General features: G+C 39.7%; 1 protein-coding gene across 1 annotated transcript in view; it reads right to left on the reverse strand.

Annotated features, from left to right (window-relative positions):
• The window catches only part of LOC103482378 (serine/threonine-protein kinase DCLK3-like), an 18,935-nt gene extending 7,957 nt beyond the window's left edge, over positions 1-10,978 (reverse strand). Inside the window, exons 1-5 of the mRNA XM_008438499.1 lie at positions 10,855-10,978; positions 8,884-9,138; positions 8,499-8,786; positions 8,098-8,382; positions 7,712-7,999 (exon numbers count right to left, since the gene is read on the reverse strand). Of these exons, the coding sequence (XP_008436721.1) occupies positions 7,712-7,999; positions 8,098-8,382; positions 8,499-8,786; positions 8,884-9,138; positions 10,855-10,909 (1,171 nt within the window). The 5' untranslated portion in view covers positions 10,910-10,978. The remainder of the gene's footprint in view (positions 1-7,711; positions 8,000-8,097; positions 8,383-8,498; positions 8,787-8,883; positions 9,139-10,854) is intronic.
• Between the last annotated feature and the right edge of the window lie 1,496 nt (positions 10,979-12,474).

A 12,474-nucleotide genomic window follows, 5' to 3' on the forward strand; every position in this document is an offset into this window, starting at 1 on the left:
GATTTCTTTATTTAAATGGGTTCATTTTTCAGAGTGAGGATATTGTGATTTTAGCAGTAGCAGGAGAACGAAGTTACACCAAGAAGCTAACAGAAGCTAACAAACACTGAATAGAAGAAGAGCTGCCATTGATACAGTTGCAGCCAAGCAAGGTTTAATGTTACACAATACAGTTTTACCAAGTTGCTCAAAGTCTAAACTGGCATTGTTGTGCATTTCAGGTGAAAAGTTTACCTTCGACTAAACGCCCCCCAAAGGCATTCGAGCGACCCCTTTTGTAAAAATGTCCGCCAGCGCCCCTTGCCGTCCACTGAACGCCCCCTGGGGGACGGTACTGCCCACGTTGAGAACCGCTAGTCTAATGGGAAGAAAGGAGCATAAACCTATTAATCTCAATTTGATACAACTAATTTTTTTGACTCAAGGAGAAAGCCAGAGCACCCAGAGAAAATCTATGAAACTCCAATTATGCTAATAAACACCTAAGGCCATAAATGAGGTCATGAAGCCTACAAATATCAGTTTAAGGCAACACATTTTTTTGGACTCAAGGAGAAAACCAGAGCACCCGGAGAAAATCTACAAATCTTTAGTTATGCTAATAAACACTCATGACCATACAACAAATATTTTTGGACTCGAGGAGAAAACCGGAGCACCCGGAGAAAATCTACAAATCATTAGGCATGCAAATAAACACTCATGACCGTAGATGAAAGTAGGTTTGTACATTGACCAGTAAACTGAGAGATCTGCCTTTGGCTCTCTCTTCACCATGACAGACTGGCAGTGTGCCTGCTTCACTGCAGATGCTTGTCAATCCACCTATCGATCTCTTGTTCCATTTTTCCCTCATTCCTCATCGGAGGAAAACAGAGACCACACTCAGCACATACAAACTAAGAGGTGGCGCCCTGGAGCACACCGCACACACCAACCATAAAAGATAGTCCCTGTTGCTCAAGGTGGTTCCTGATCTCGAGTGAGAGTGCATACCCTTTGAGGTACCTAAATGCGGGCCGGGAACCAATCATGGTGGGGCCGCAGCGTCAAAGAGCGAACCCACAAAACCCAACTTACAAACCTGTCCTTTAACCCATGGATGGATGGACCGAAATCAATCAATCCATCCATCCATCCATCCATCCATCCATCCATCCATCCATCCATCCATCCATCCATCCATCCATCCATCCATCCATCCATCCATNCAATCCATCCATCCATCCATCCATCCATCCATCCATCCATCCATCCATCCATCCATCCATCCATCCATCCATCCATCCATCCATCCATTCATTTCTGCTTATTGCTTATCCAGAGTTGGGTCACGGGGGTAGAAGCTTAAGAAGGGAGGCCCAGACTTCAATCTCCCCACGGGAATCCGGTCCTCCGGGGGAATACCAAGGTGTTCCCAGGCCAGCCGAGAAACATAGTCCCTCCAACATGTCCTGGGTTTTTCCCGGGGCCTCCTCCCAGTGGGACGTGCCCGGAACACCTCACCAGAGAGGTGTCCAGGAGGCATCCTAACCACATATCCGAGCCACCCCAGCTGGCCCCTCACGAAGTGAAGGAGCAGCAGCTCTACTCTGGGTCCCTTCTGGATGACCAAGCTTCTCACACAGTAAAAAAAAATTCCGTAAAAAAAACCAGGAAAATCTCCTGGTAATTTTCTGCCAGTACATTTTCTGTTTTTTTACGGAAATTCTGGTCATAAGTTTTCCGTAATTTAACATCATTTATTATGTTAAATTTACCAGCACTTCTGTTAATCCATAATTGAAATTTTCCATATTTTTACAGTACATGTCCTGTATATTCACAAATACTTCTGTAAATAATGAATTGAAATTTTCCGGTTTTTTACAATATGTATTAAAACATTCCGTAAAGAAACAGGAAAACATCCTGGTAATTTTCTGCCAGTACATTTTCTGTTTTTTTTACGGAATTTTCATCAAAACCTTTCCGTATTTTAACAGTTTTTCCATGTTAATTAACTTGCATTTCTGTTAATCCCTAACTAAAATTTTCCGTATTTTTACAGTAAATCTGCAGTATATTCACAAGCATTTCTGTTACTTAAAAACTTGTATTTTTGACATCCAAACCATTCAAGTCTGTGTTAGACATTGACTAAGTATGACCGAAAGGCATTTTGTAAAGTATGCAGGAAAAAAATCTAAATTTGACCTGGAACGACATGACGGTGATTCAATCAGACTGACCGGAGCATCCACCATTCATCAGCAGCGCATTCCTGCGTGGGTTGAGGCTCCACCGTGGAGCAGTTTCCCGTTTCGTTAATTGGTGCTAAACGAAGCGATGCAAACTCAAGCTCAGCGACGAGCTAAAGTTTTACCAGCGATGCGACGGGAGCTGCAGACAGTAAACAGGACCTTGCTGACTCTAAAGTCAGCGCAGCAATTAAAGTAAGTTAAATAACCGCTAACAACAGGTTGCAGTGTGAACATACGCAAAAGTGAAAATTCCACTGTAATTGTAGGAAAAGTGGTAGAACTTATACGGACAAGTTTATCTTCCCGAAGGACTGGTGTGGACATGTCTCCACTAATATTTCCTTCTCCTTTTTTTTTCTTTATGTACCTGTACCCATGTTCGGACAGTAACTCGACAGCAGCTGCACGTTGTATAAAACATAAATGGCGATTCCGCTCACTGATGTAGTGGATTGGACATCATGTGACTTATAGTGCGCGGCAGTGCGGCACATGCGCTGTTATTTTAGATTGAGTAAAGAATATAAGTGGCCGGGAAAATGACAATCAAGCAAAAAATCTGAAAACTTGACGAATAGTTTTGATATTAATTGTCAAGACTACAACAGCAAGATAACAAGGTCCAAAGGGACCACATTTCACAGGTTAATAAAAAGCTTTAAATAAAACATATATAAGTGGAGAGTAGGTTCGCTATACTAGCTTAATTTTTTCACCTTAACATCTACCTTTGCTGAGCAGTTCGGAGTATTTCGGTTCAATTAACACAAAAATAAGGCAACCTACATTTTCTGACAGATAATCAGAAGAGCAGGTGTTTAAATTAGCTAAATAACCACCGTGAGTGTTTCTTTCTAATGATCGCAAAATGAAAATTCAAGAACATAAATCTACAACAGATAGAATGTTCTGTTTGGTGTTTTTACGTACTTTTTTGCTTGGGAAATGTTTTTGTGGGTTTTTTAGTATTAATTCCTGATGCACTTGAACATAATATTTGCTCTGCGCTCCCGGGGCTGTTTATTGGTTGCCATGGCAACGAGTCACGCACGGTGAGTTTAACGTGAGCTCACTGGGGCCCCGTTTACACGACAACGATTTCGGGGGAAAACGGAAGAGTTTTGTTGCGTTTGTAGTGTGCATTTACACGAAACCACCGAATGTTTTCTCTAACAACGGCACAGATTGAAAACGGGTTCCAGAGTGCGATGTTTCTGAAACTTACTGTTTTCCGTTGTCGTGTAAACCTAGAAAACGGATATTTTCTTCCAGAATCCCCAGCTCCTGCATAGTGGAAAACATAGCTGTTTCCTACAATCCACAGAAGAAGAAACTACTCACAATGCTGGTGTTACCGTTTCCCCATCAGATACGGTTCCCTCAGCATCTCTTCACCGCTCTGCACCGCCCACATGGTAAAATACACGGCTGCTTGTTCAGCGCTATTATCTAGAGAACTACGGACCAGGACCAGCCCCGGCTCCAGACGAGTTTAACAGGGGGGCATCGACTTATTTTGGGGGGACAAAATGAATCTACGTAGCTGAACATAGACAACAACATCAGTAGCCTACAGGCTACTTAACAAGCTTAACGTGCTGAATTGATATTAGCTAGTCATATTTTAGCTATCATCACCTGCATCCAACAGCTTTACTCAACTCAGTCGGTTAGTTCGGGGAAAAAACTGTACAGTTATTTACATTTTGCTGGGTTGCTGCCATGATTCTAACACACCTGCGCAGCAGCAGCAGGTCTCCTTCGCTGCCTCACAGGTGTAAACCCAGTGCGAGCGTCTCAGCTTTCATGTTGCGTTTGAAGGCGGCTCGGAAAAACAAGTTACGACTTGTTAGCAACGGATTAAACTGTTTTAACTGCTGAAAAAGGTAACAGAGGACACGGATATGGGACGTGCGGGAACTCCTATTTTATCAAATTGATATGGGAATAACAGACTGTTGGCCATTCCAAGGTAAAAACAATAAACAGCTTCCAGTCCGGGGCTCGCTACAGACACCGTGAAAGCTCAAACAAGGTGTTCCAGCAAAATTATCCCACTTTTTCCAACTGCATGCGCCCTAATCAGACGCACACAATGCTTGTTTTCTCGCGCAAATCCACATGCCTTCAAGTACAACTTTTTTTAAAAAACATGCCACTTTCAAAGTTTCAAAGAACCTAGCACCAACTAGGCGCAGCGAGAGCATTACACGTTTTCGATGTGTACCGTTACTGTGTAAACACAGATCGTAATTAGAACGTTATCATGTAAACGATCCAACAAAAACGGAACAAAAGTGCAGTTTTTGTTGGATCGTTGTCGTGTAAACGCCCCCTGAGGAAAAAAATACATTCACCCGTTTTTCTACATTTTTCCCCTGCACAAATTGCATCATTTGTTCGTAGAACGTGGCAATATTCAGAGCAATGATCAAATAGGGTGAAATATTTTATAAAGCATAAAGAGCCAAAGTTTGTTAAATTTTAAACCCTGGCTCTTACAGCGACAATTAAATTAAGTTATTGATCAATATAAAAGATACATTTGCTTTGTTCTCTCTTGTATCTTTACAAAACTGCCAGAAACTAAATTTTATAGATTTTTATGCAGAGAAAATATATATTTTTACATATCCAAACATCAGCATCTCAGCTTTTAGCCACATTTTGTACAATCCAGTAATATAGACAGTGACTCTATTCACCAACTGCTCCAACCAGACCCAGAAAAGTTTTTTTTGCCTTTATTATTTGCTATATTAAAGCAAATATATTCAGCAAATACAGACTCAATCCATAAATTAGAATATGACTGAAAAGTTCCTTTGTTAGTAATTCCATCACCAACATATCTATATTTTGGGTATGTTTTTTTAAAGGATTTTTTGGTTCTCGTGGCCTTTATTTGAAAGTAGCTTGACAGGAAATAGAGTAATGAGAGAGGGCAAGGTCATACGGTGAATGTTGCCAGGCTGGGATTTGAGCCTGCGACTGCCGCCACGAGGACTAAGGCCTCCATATGTGGGTTGTGCTTTGCTCCTGCGCCACCACAGCACCCTCCATATTTTGTGTATGTTTAATACCTGTTAAAAGGTTATTTTCAAAAGGTACTATTAATTTCACAAACCTGATCAGGATGTATATCCTAATTTATTGAATAAGACTGTCTGGCATTCACGTGTAAGCTTTGGCCTTTTACTTAGCACTAGAAAAGAAAAGGCTTTCCAGTAACTGTGGGTGGATCAGCGACCCTCGCTCCTCCTCGTCCCCACCAACTTGCAAAGTTACACCTTTGCATTCATTATTAGCTGATACCATTTAGACACGTTTCATTTTATTGTTTACATCCGGAAATTTCAAGAAGGCAAAAAGATCTTCTTTTCCTTGCCATCTGTAGCCGTGCTGCCGCGGTACAACGGTTCTGTTAAATGAAAAACCTTCTTAATTTAGAGCAGTGCACCACAATAAAGGGGAAATAACTCAGAAAAATTGTCAAAGAACAAACTCATAACCACTCCAAAGGCCCCAATATACTCGGGCGTACTTCAATCCGCGGAGGTCTTCGCGGACTCGAAGTGGACGTCCGCCGGACATGTCCGCGCAAGGATAGATTTTTATGACCGCGTACGCGTACTCTGTGTCGCACAGTAAACTGCCCGGCGAGAAAACGGTGTTCACATCAAACTGGTTTTCACGTGACATCGGGCTGATAAGGTTGATAACTATAACTTTACTCATATAACCCTGGGTTATATGAGTTCATATTGTTTCAATGTTGAGATCAACATGATAAAATACTTAACAGCAACAGGCTTTATATATTCACGCAAATATTGACATGGTGAATTATGCAGAATTATGAGAACAAAAAATAAGACATCATCCCAGACTTATCAGCAGCGAAGCAGAGAGGTGGTCTGATAAGTTGAGTCTGACTTTTTCTTTTTTTTTTGTCTCCCAACAACGGCAAGGAACAATGATCGGGTATGTGCTCATTTTCGGTTGATGTGCAAATTATTACACCGATCACAATTGTGCTTTCGGAACATAATAAACAGAGCTAATTGAATGGATCCCTGATTACAGTTAAAGCCAGCGTAGCCTCCTGCTGCTCCTCTGCCCGCAGTAGGAAGTTGCGCTGCTGCGAGCAGCGGTTCACTGTCTTTGCCGGATGAACCGACATGTCACTGCCTTTCTCTGTCCGACACTGAGAGGTGAGTTAAAGCTTCTCAGATGGAGAAGAAACTGAGCTAGGTGCCCAAATAGTTAATCAAACTTGCTAGTTCTCATTAAGATTGTGTGAAATAAAGGAATTTGTCACAAGAGAATTTTAGGTAATCAGTACGCTCGAGTATGAAGACACAACCGTCCGCGGACAGTACGCGCGGAGTCCGCGCGGTTTATGGAATGCGCACAATACGCAAGAGTAAATTGGGTCCTTTACAGTTTCATGTTTTCAGGCTTGATGCTTACTTTGGGATTATAAAATGATCATCTGAAGCTGATTTTAGCTGATTAGCTAATTTAAACAGCTGCTCTAATTGTAACGAAGATCTGACAGTTGTGTTGGTCCCCGAAACACTGAATTTCGCTGCACATGGACATTTGTTTATTTAAACTTTTCAATGACCTGTGAAATATGATACCCTGGAACCTTGTTATCAAGTTGTCCTAGTGTTGACAATTAGTAGCAAACTAATATTCTATTGAGAATAAAAAATCGGCTTGTGAAATTGGAATATCATTGCGTTTTACTGATATTCTTTAAAAAACAAATATCCTAAGTCTTATGGATTTAGGATAAGCACTAAAAATAGTGCTTTCTGTTTTTAACGTGAGGTTTTGGTCAAGATAAAGTCAGTTAGACCTTCAAGTAAGTGGGATAAAGTTCTACACGAGCACTGTTTACATCAGTGCACTGACCCATGCAAGATGACCATCTTACATGGGTCAGTGCACCGATTGCAGCTTTCTCGCAGATCATAGATTATCAATCTATAAAAAGTTTGACCTGCCAATTTCAATTTTAGCCAGTGCCATTTTTTGATTGAAATGTCACTAAATATAGGAATAAAGTCTCTGAGTTGGTAACAGTGGGGTCACTATTGATAACTACAAGCTTGCAGACATGTCCTGTTAAAAAGGTAGTAAATTCAACTCTGGGATTCCTGTAATAAATACCCTGCACATGTACTCTTGCATTTAGCCTAAAATCATAAGTTTGACTTAAGGAAACTTTAGGTTGGGTTTCTGCTGGGTTTCTCTAACAGACCTCTGAAGTCTTTTTAAAACATCTGGATATATGCTGAGATTAAATTACACACAGTGGGATTTCTGAATGCAATTGGTTCATTTCTGTTTCCTTTGATCAATTTTACAGGTTGACACCATGTCTGCATTTATCTTTCATTTTGGTCTGTCAACATACAAAAGAGAAAATAAACAGTAGTTTCACCAAAGTACCCAACCTGTGCTAATATCCACTGAGGATGGGGGTTCTTTGATTACGACCTGCTGCAGAAGTCCGTTATTCTTCCTCTCGGCCGGAGTTGGACATCCCTCTCCTTCTTCTGTTATTTTCCTCTTCAGTCTCCTCACAATCCTTGTCTGGTTCTGGTGGCTTTTGGATGGTCCGAACATCTTAGAAACTCTGGTCCATTTTCTGCGGGTCTCTTTTTTAACCCTTTTCCTTTTCTTTGGTGTGCTGTCTTTAATAGGCTCGGCACTCTGTGGCATCATGCTGCTGCTGCTGATCTCTAAAGTAAGAAATGTTGGGAATTAATAGTGATTATTTTTTACATGTTTGGTCTGTCAGCATAAGCAAATTAACATTAGTTTCATCAAATCAGCCAACCTATGAGGATGTCCACTGAAGAGGAAGACTCTCTGGTTGGAACATGCTCCTGGAATTCTTCTTTCCTACACTTGGCCAGTGTTAAACCTTCTTCTTTTCCTTCTGTCATTTCCTTCTTCAGTAACCTCCTGTTTCTGATCTGGTCCTGGCAGCTTCTTGAGGTTCCAGCAATCTCAGAGGTCTTGATTCTTTTTCTGTGGATCTCATCTCCAGAATTTCTCTTTTTATTTGGTCTGCAGTCCTCAGCAGGCTCACTACTTGGTAGCATCATGCTGCTGCTTTTCTCTAAAGTACGAGAAATTGAGGAAAATCTGTGATTTATTTTTACAGTTTGGTCTGACATTTTGGTCTGTCAACATACAGAAGAGAAAATTAACAGTTGTTTCACCAAAGCAGCCAACCTGTGCTGATGTCCACTGAGGATGGGGGCTCTTTGGTTATGACCTGCTGCAGGAGTCCCTTATTCTTCTTCTCGGCCGGTGTTGGAGATCCCTTTCCTTCTTCTGTTATTTTCCTCTTCAGTCTCCTCACAATCCTCGTCTGGTTCTGGTGGCTTTTGGATGGTCCGAACATCTTCGATACCCTGGTCCATTTTCTGCGGGTCTCTTTTTTAACCCTTTTCCTTCTCTTTGGTGTCCTGTCTTCAATAGACTCGTCACACTGTGGCATCATACTGCTGCTGCTGATCTCTAAAGTAAGAAATGTTGGGAATAAATAGTGATTATTTTTTCATGTTTGGTCTGTCAACATAAGCAAATTAACATTAACTTCACCAAAGCAGCCAACCTATTAGAATGTCCACAGAGGAGGAAGCCTCTCTGGTTGGAACCTGCTCCTGGGGTTCTTCCTTCCTACACATGGCCGGTGTTGAACCTTCTTCTTTTTCTTCCATCATCTTCCTCTTCAGTATCCTCTTTTTTCTGATCTGGTCCTGGCAGCTTCTTGAGGTTCCGGCCATCATAGAGGCCCTGATACTTTTTCTGTGGATCTCACAGTCCTCAGCAGACTCTGTACGTTGTAGCATCATGCTGTCGCTTCTCTCTATCGTGAGAAATATTGTGGAAAATTAATGATTGTTTAGAGTTCATGTTTAGTATTTCTGAATCACTTCACATACTGATCAGGGACTTTATTAAGAAACCGATGAACATGTAAGTCATTTTCATCCAAATTCATGCTTCTCCGAGAAGCCAACATAGATTGACACATTTAAATGTTCCTAACCAATAATAAAACAAATTCTGAGTGATAAAAACTCTAAATCTCTTAACTATATATTAAGAGGTTTAAAAGACTGTTATTGTTATGTGTGTAAAATGACCTAAATTGTTATATCCACTACACTTTAAAACATTTCAGCTGCATTTAGTTGTGTCTACTATCTTCTACTCTTTAAGTCAAATAAATTTAGCACTTTGATTTTGAATCTTAATGTGTGATTTTGTGTTAACTTTTTATGAATTTTGTCAAACCTCCAAGAATAAACTAGAGTTTTTAGGTTAGTACTTAAAAAAACCTAAAAGAAAACAAAATAGGAACTATTTCCCAGAGTGCTTAGCAGCATGTTTTTGTATCTTGTGTTGCACCGTGAGTGAGATGGAGATGAAATGAGTCAGATCAATGTTACATTTATCTGACTCATGCGTTATGAAGGCAAATGTTTATTTTAATGCCACTGACAGTTTAAAAAACTTGAGGACAATGGGTGCATTCACACTACAGCCTGAAGTGATCCAATTTAGATTTTTTTAACGTAATGCGACCTTTACCCGATCTTTTCATGGCAGTGTGAACAGCAAAAGTTGGATTCTTTTTCGAATGTGACCCATATCCGATACGTATCCGATTCAAATGCGACCAAACGTTCAGGTCACATTCATCCGAACTGAACGTCACTGATTCTCAACAAATCTCACTATTCTGCGTCCTGAATAGTGGACGCAGAATAGTGGAAGTGGGAAGAAACGCGCAAGTGGGAAGAAAAACAACAACCATGACGGACAATATAAGGATTAAGTTGTTAATATGCTGCTCCGGCTGGACAGCAACTTCAAATATGTAAGCTAAGCTCCACCGTTAGCCTCCATATTTACTTCCGCAAACACTGAGCTTCTTCTTCTTTTTATGGAGGTTTTACAGAACACTGAGAATGCTGATGCTATTCCGCCCTCTACTGCACATGCGGGACACTTTCAGGTTGTTTGCCCCTTCACACTGCAGAACACATACAGATCGCATTTACTGGCAGTGTGAATGGCCCATGCAAAAAAATCGGAATTGCCAAAAAATTGGAATTGGGTCACTTCAGTGTGAACGCACCCAATGTCTTGTTTCCACTTAATGTTTTTGAGCAGAATTCATTGTGACGTTTATCAGTTCAGAAATGTTGCTCATGCAGTTTGAAACAAGAATTTAAATTATTCTTAAGTGAAATACTGAATAATAGAGAACTAACTAAGTGAGGGCAGTTTTTTCTTGTGTATTTTGAAATTATTGTTTGGTTTAAATTTCAGCACTAAGTTAAAACTCAATTCAAGATTAATGAACTTAAAAAAGTTTAAACAACTTGTATCTTTTTGTTTAATCAACTGCATGAACTTTAATTTCTGAATTAAAACAGTACAATTTTCTTGTTGACTTAAGTTGCATTTTCAAGGCAGCAGGCGGACTTTCATTTTCAAGTTAAACCACCTTCAAATGTTTTACAGTGTAACTTTCCAAAAACTGAAACATAAACCTGAAACTCAAACTCATTACCTTTTGTTTTCCTAAATGCTGGCCTTTTACACTTATGTTCAGATTCTTCATCCATCTTTGTTTTTCGAGATTTCAGTGTAAATTTATATAGCAGGTTTAACTCTTATAGTTACGTCTCAGTCTATCAGAGATTTCTAACGAACTGAGCTGAAATAGAATGTTGGGTTCTGACACCAACCAGTGTGACATCAGGAAGAACATTCCAAAATTTTGTACACAAATGTTAGAATGGAAGTAATGATGCCTAGCAAGACCTCTGACTTAAACTTAACCAAACCTACAGAACAGAAAAATCCCCAAAAACAAACATAAGTAATATATTTATTTATATATATATATTTGCTGTTGGTTTTCCAGGAAAGAGTTAGAGGAATGATTCCCAAATATTGGAGCCACACAAAGCTCTTCATTAGTTTGTATTTTCTTCAAAATCTTAAGAGCTCCAACTGCTATTTGTAGCATTTTTATTTATCAAAAACGATTCAAAGCAGCAATTTAAAGCATTTTCAAATAAAATTTCATTTGACAGGCAGACTTACACCACCGGTGTCCGAATCTTCTGCCATCTGTGCCAAATATGTTCATAATAAAAATGCAAAGAGGCCAAAAAATATATATTTTTATATTTTATTATTTTCTTTTTCATTCTACCTGAACAACAAAAAATACTAAACACAATTTTTTAGTGCACCTTACTATAAGCCGCATCTACAAAGTTTTAAAAAAAAAAACTGGAAATGTACATATATAAGCCGCATCGGGCTATGAGCCGCTGATATCTCTGCTGCTGCTCGGTTTTTCACAAGGACGCAGCAGAGGACTGCACAGGGGCGGATCTAGAAAAATATCTATGGGGTGGCCAAGGGGGGTAAGGATTTTTCAGGGGTGGCAGCATATGCCACTATATATTGTGAAGAAAATACATTTAAAATATGCTAGTTTTAAAACTTAACATGTCTTGATTGAAATAGCCTAAATATAGTTTTTGGACTCATCTTTAGGTTATCTGTAGTAATAGGAGATTGCCTGCTAAATCTTTTGAACGGCCTTTTTGTCTGTGTGGGAAACAATCAAGAGAAATCCCAGCTTTCACACTGATATGTGAAAAGCCATAAAACAGCATGAGATCAGGCCAGTGGAAGAGGAGCTCTGCTACCACTTTGTTTAGATAAAGGTGACAACTGGTGTTTGATCTTGAAAACAAATTGTAGGGAGTTTCTAACTTTTAAGAGGGTCCGAGACAGCACCTGGTTGGAAGAGCAAAGATACGCCATATTTGAATAAATTAAAGAGAAGAATACGCCTTTACTATAAAAGTTTGTACACAGGAGTAACAAATCAGATTTGCTTTTGCAACTCTCCAAAGACGTCTTTGCTTTTCTTTTTCTTCTTCTTTGCTATTTGTCTGAGATAAATGAATGTCTGTTTTAGTGTGTTTGAAGTGTCTCTGTTGTCAATGTGATGTTATACTTTTAAATGTTAGAATAAACTCTGAAAATGTATGACGTGGAGCATTGACTGTCATCTCTGTGTGACTTTTGTTTCCACGCATGGAATCATTGAATCCGGGAGCACAAGAGAATATAACGAGTCATAAGTTAATGATTTTATTCTTTTAAC

This window comes from Poecilia reticulata, linkage group LG20 (genome assembly GCF_000633615.1).
Source record: "Poecilia reticulata strain Guanapo linkage group LG20, Guppy_female_1.0+MT, whole genome shotgun sequence".
NCBI classification, from domain to species: Eukaryota; Metazoa; Chordata; class Actinopteri; order Cyprinodontiformes; family Poeciliidae; genus Poecilia; species Poecilia reticulata.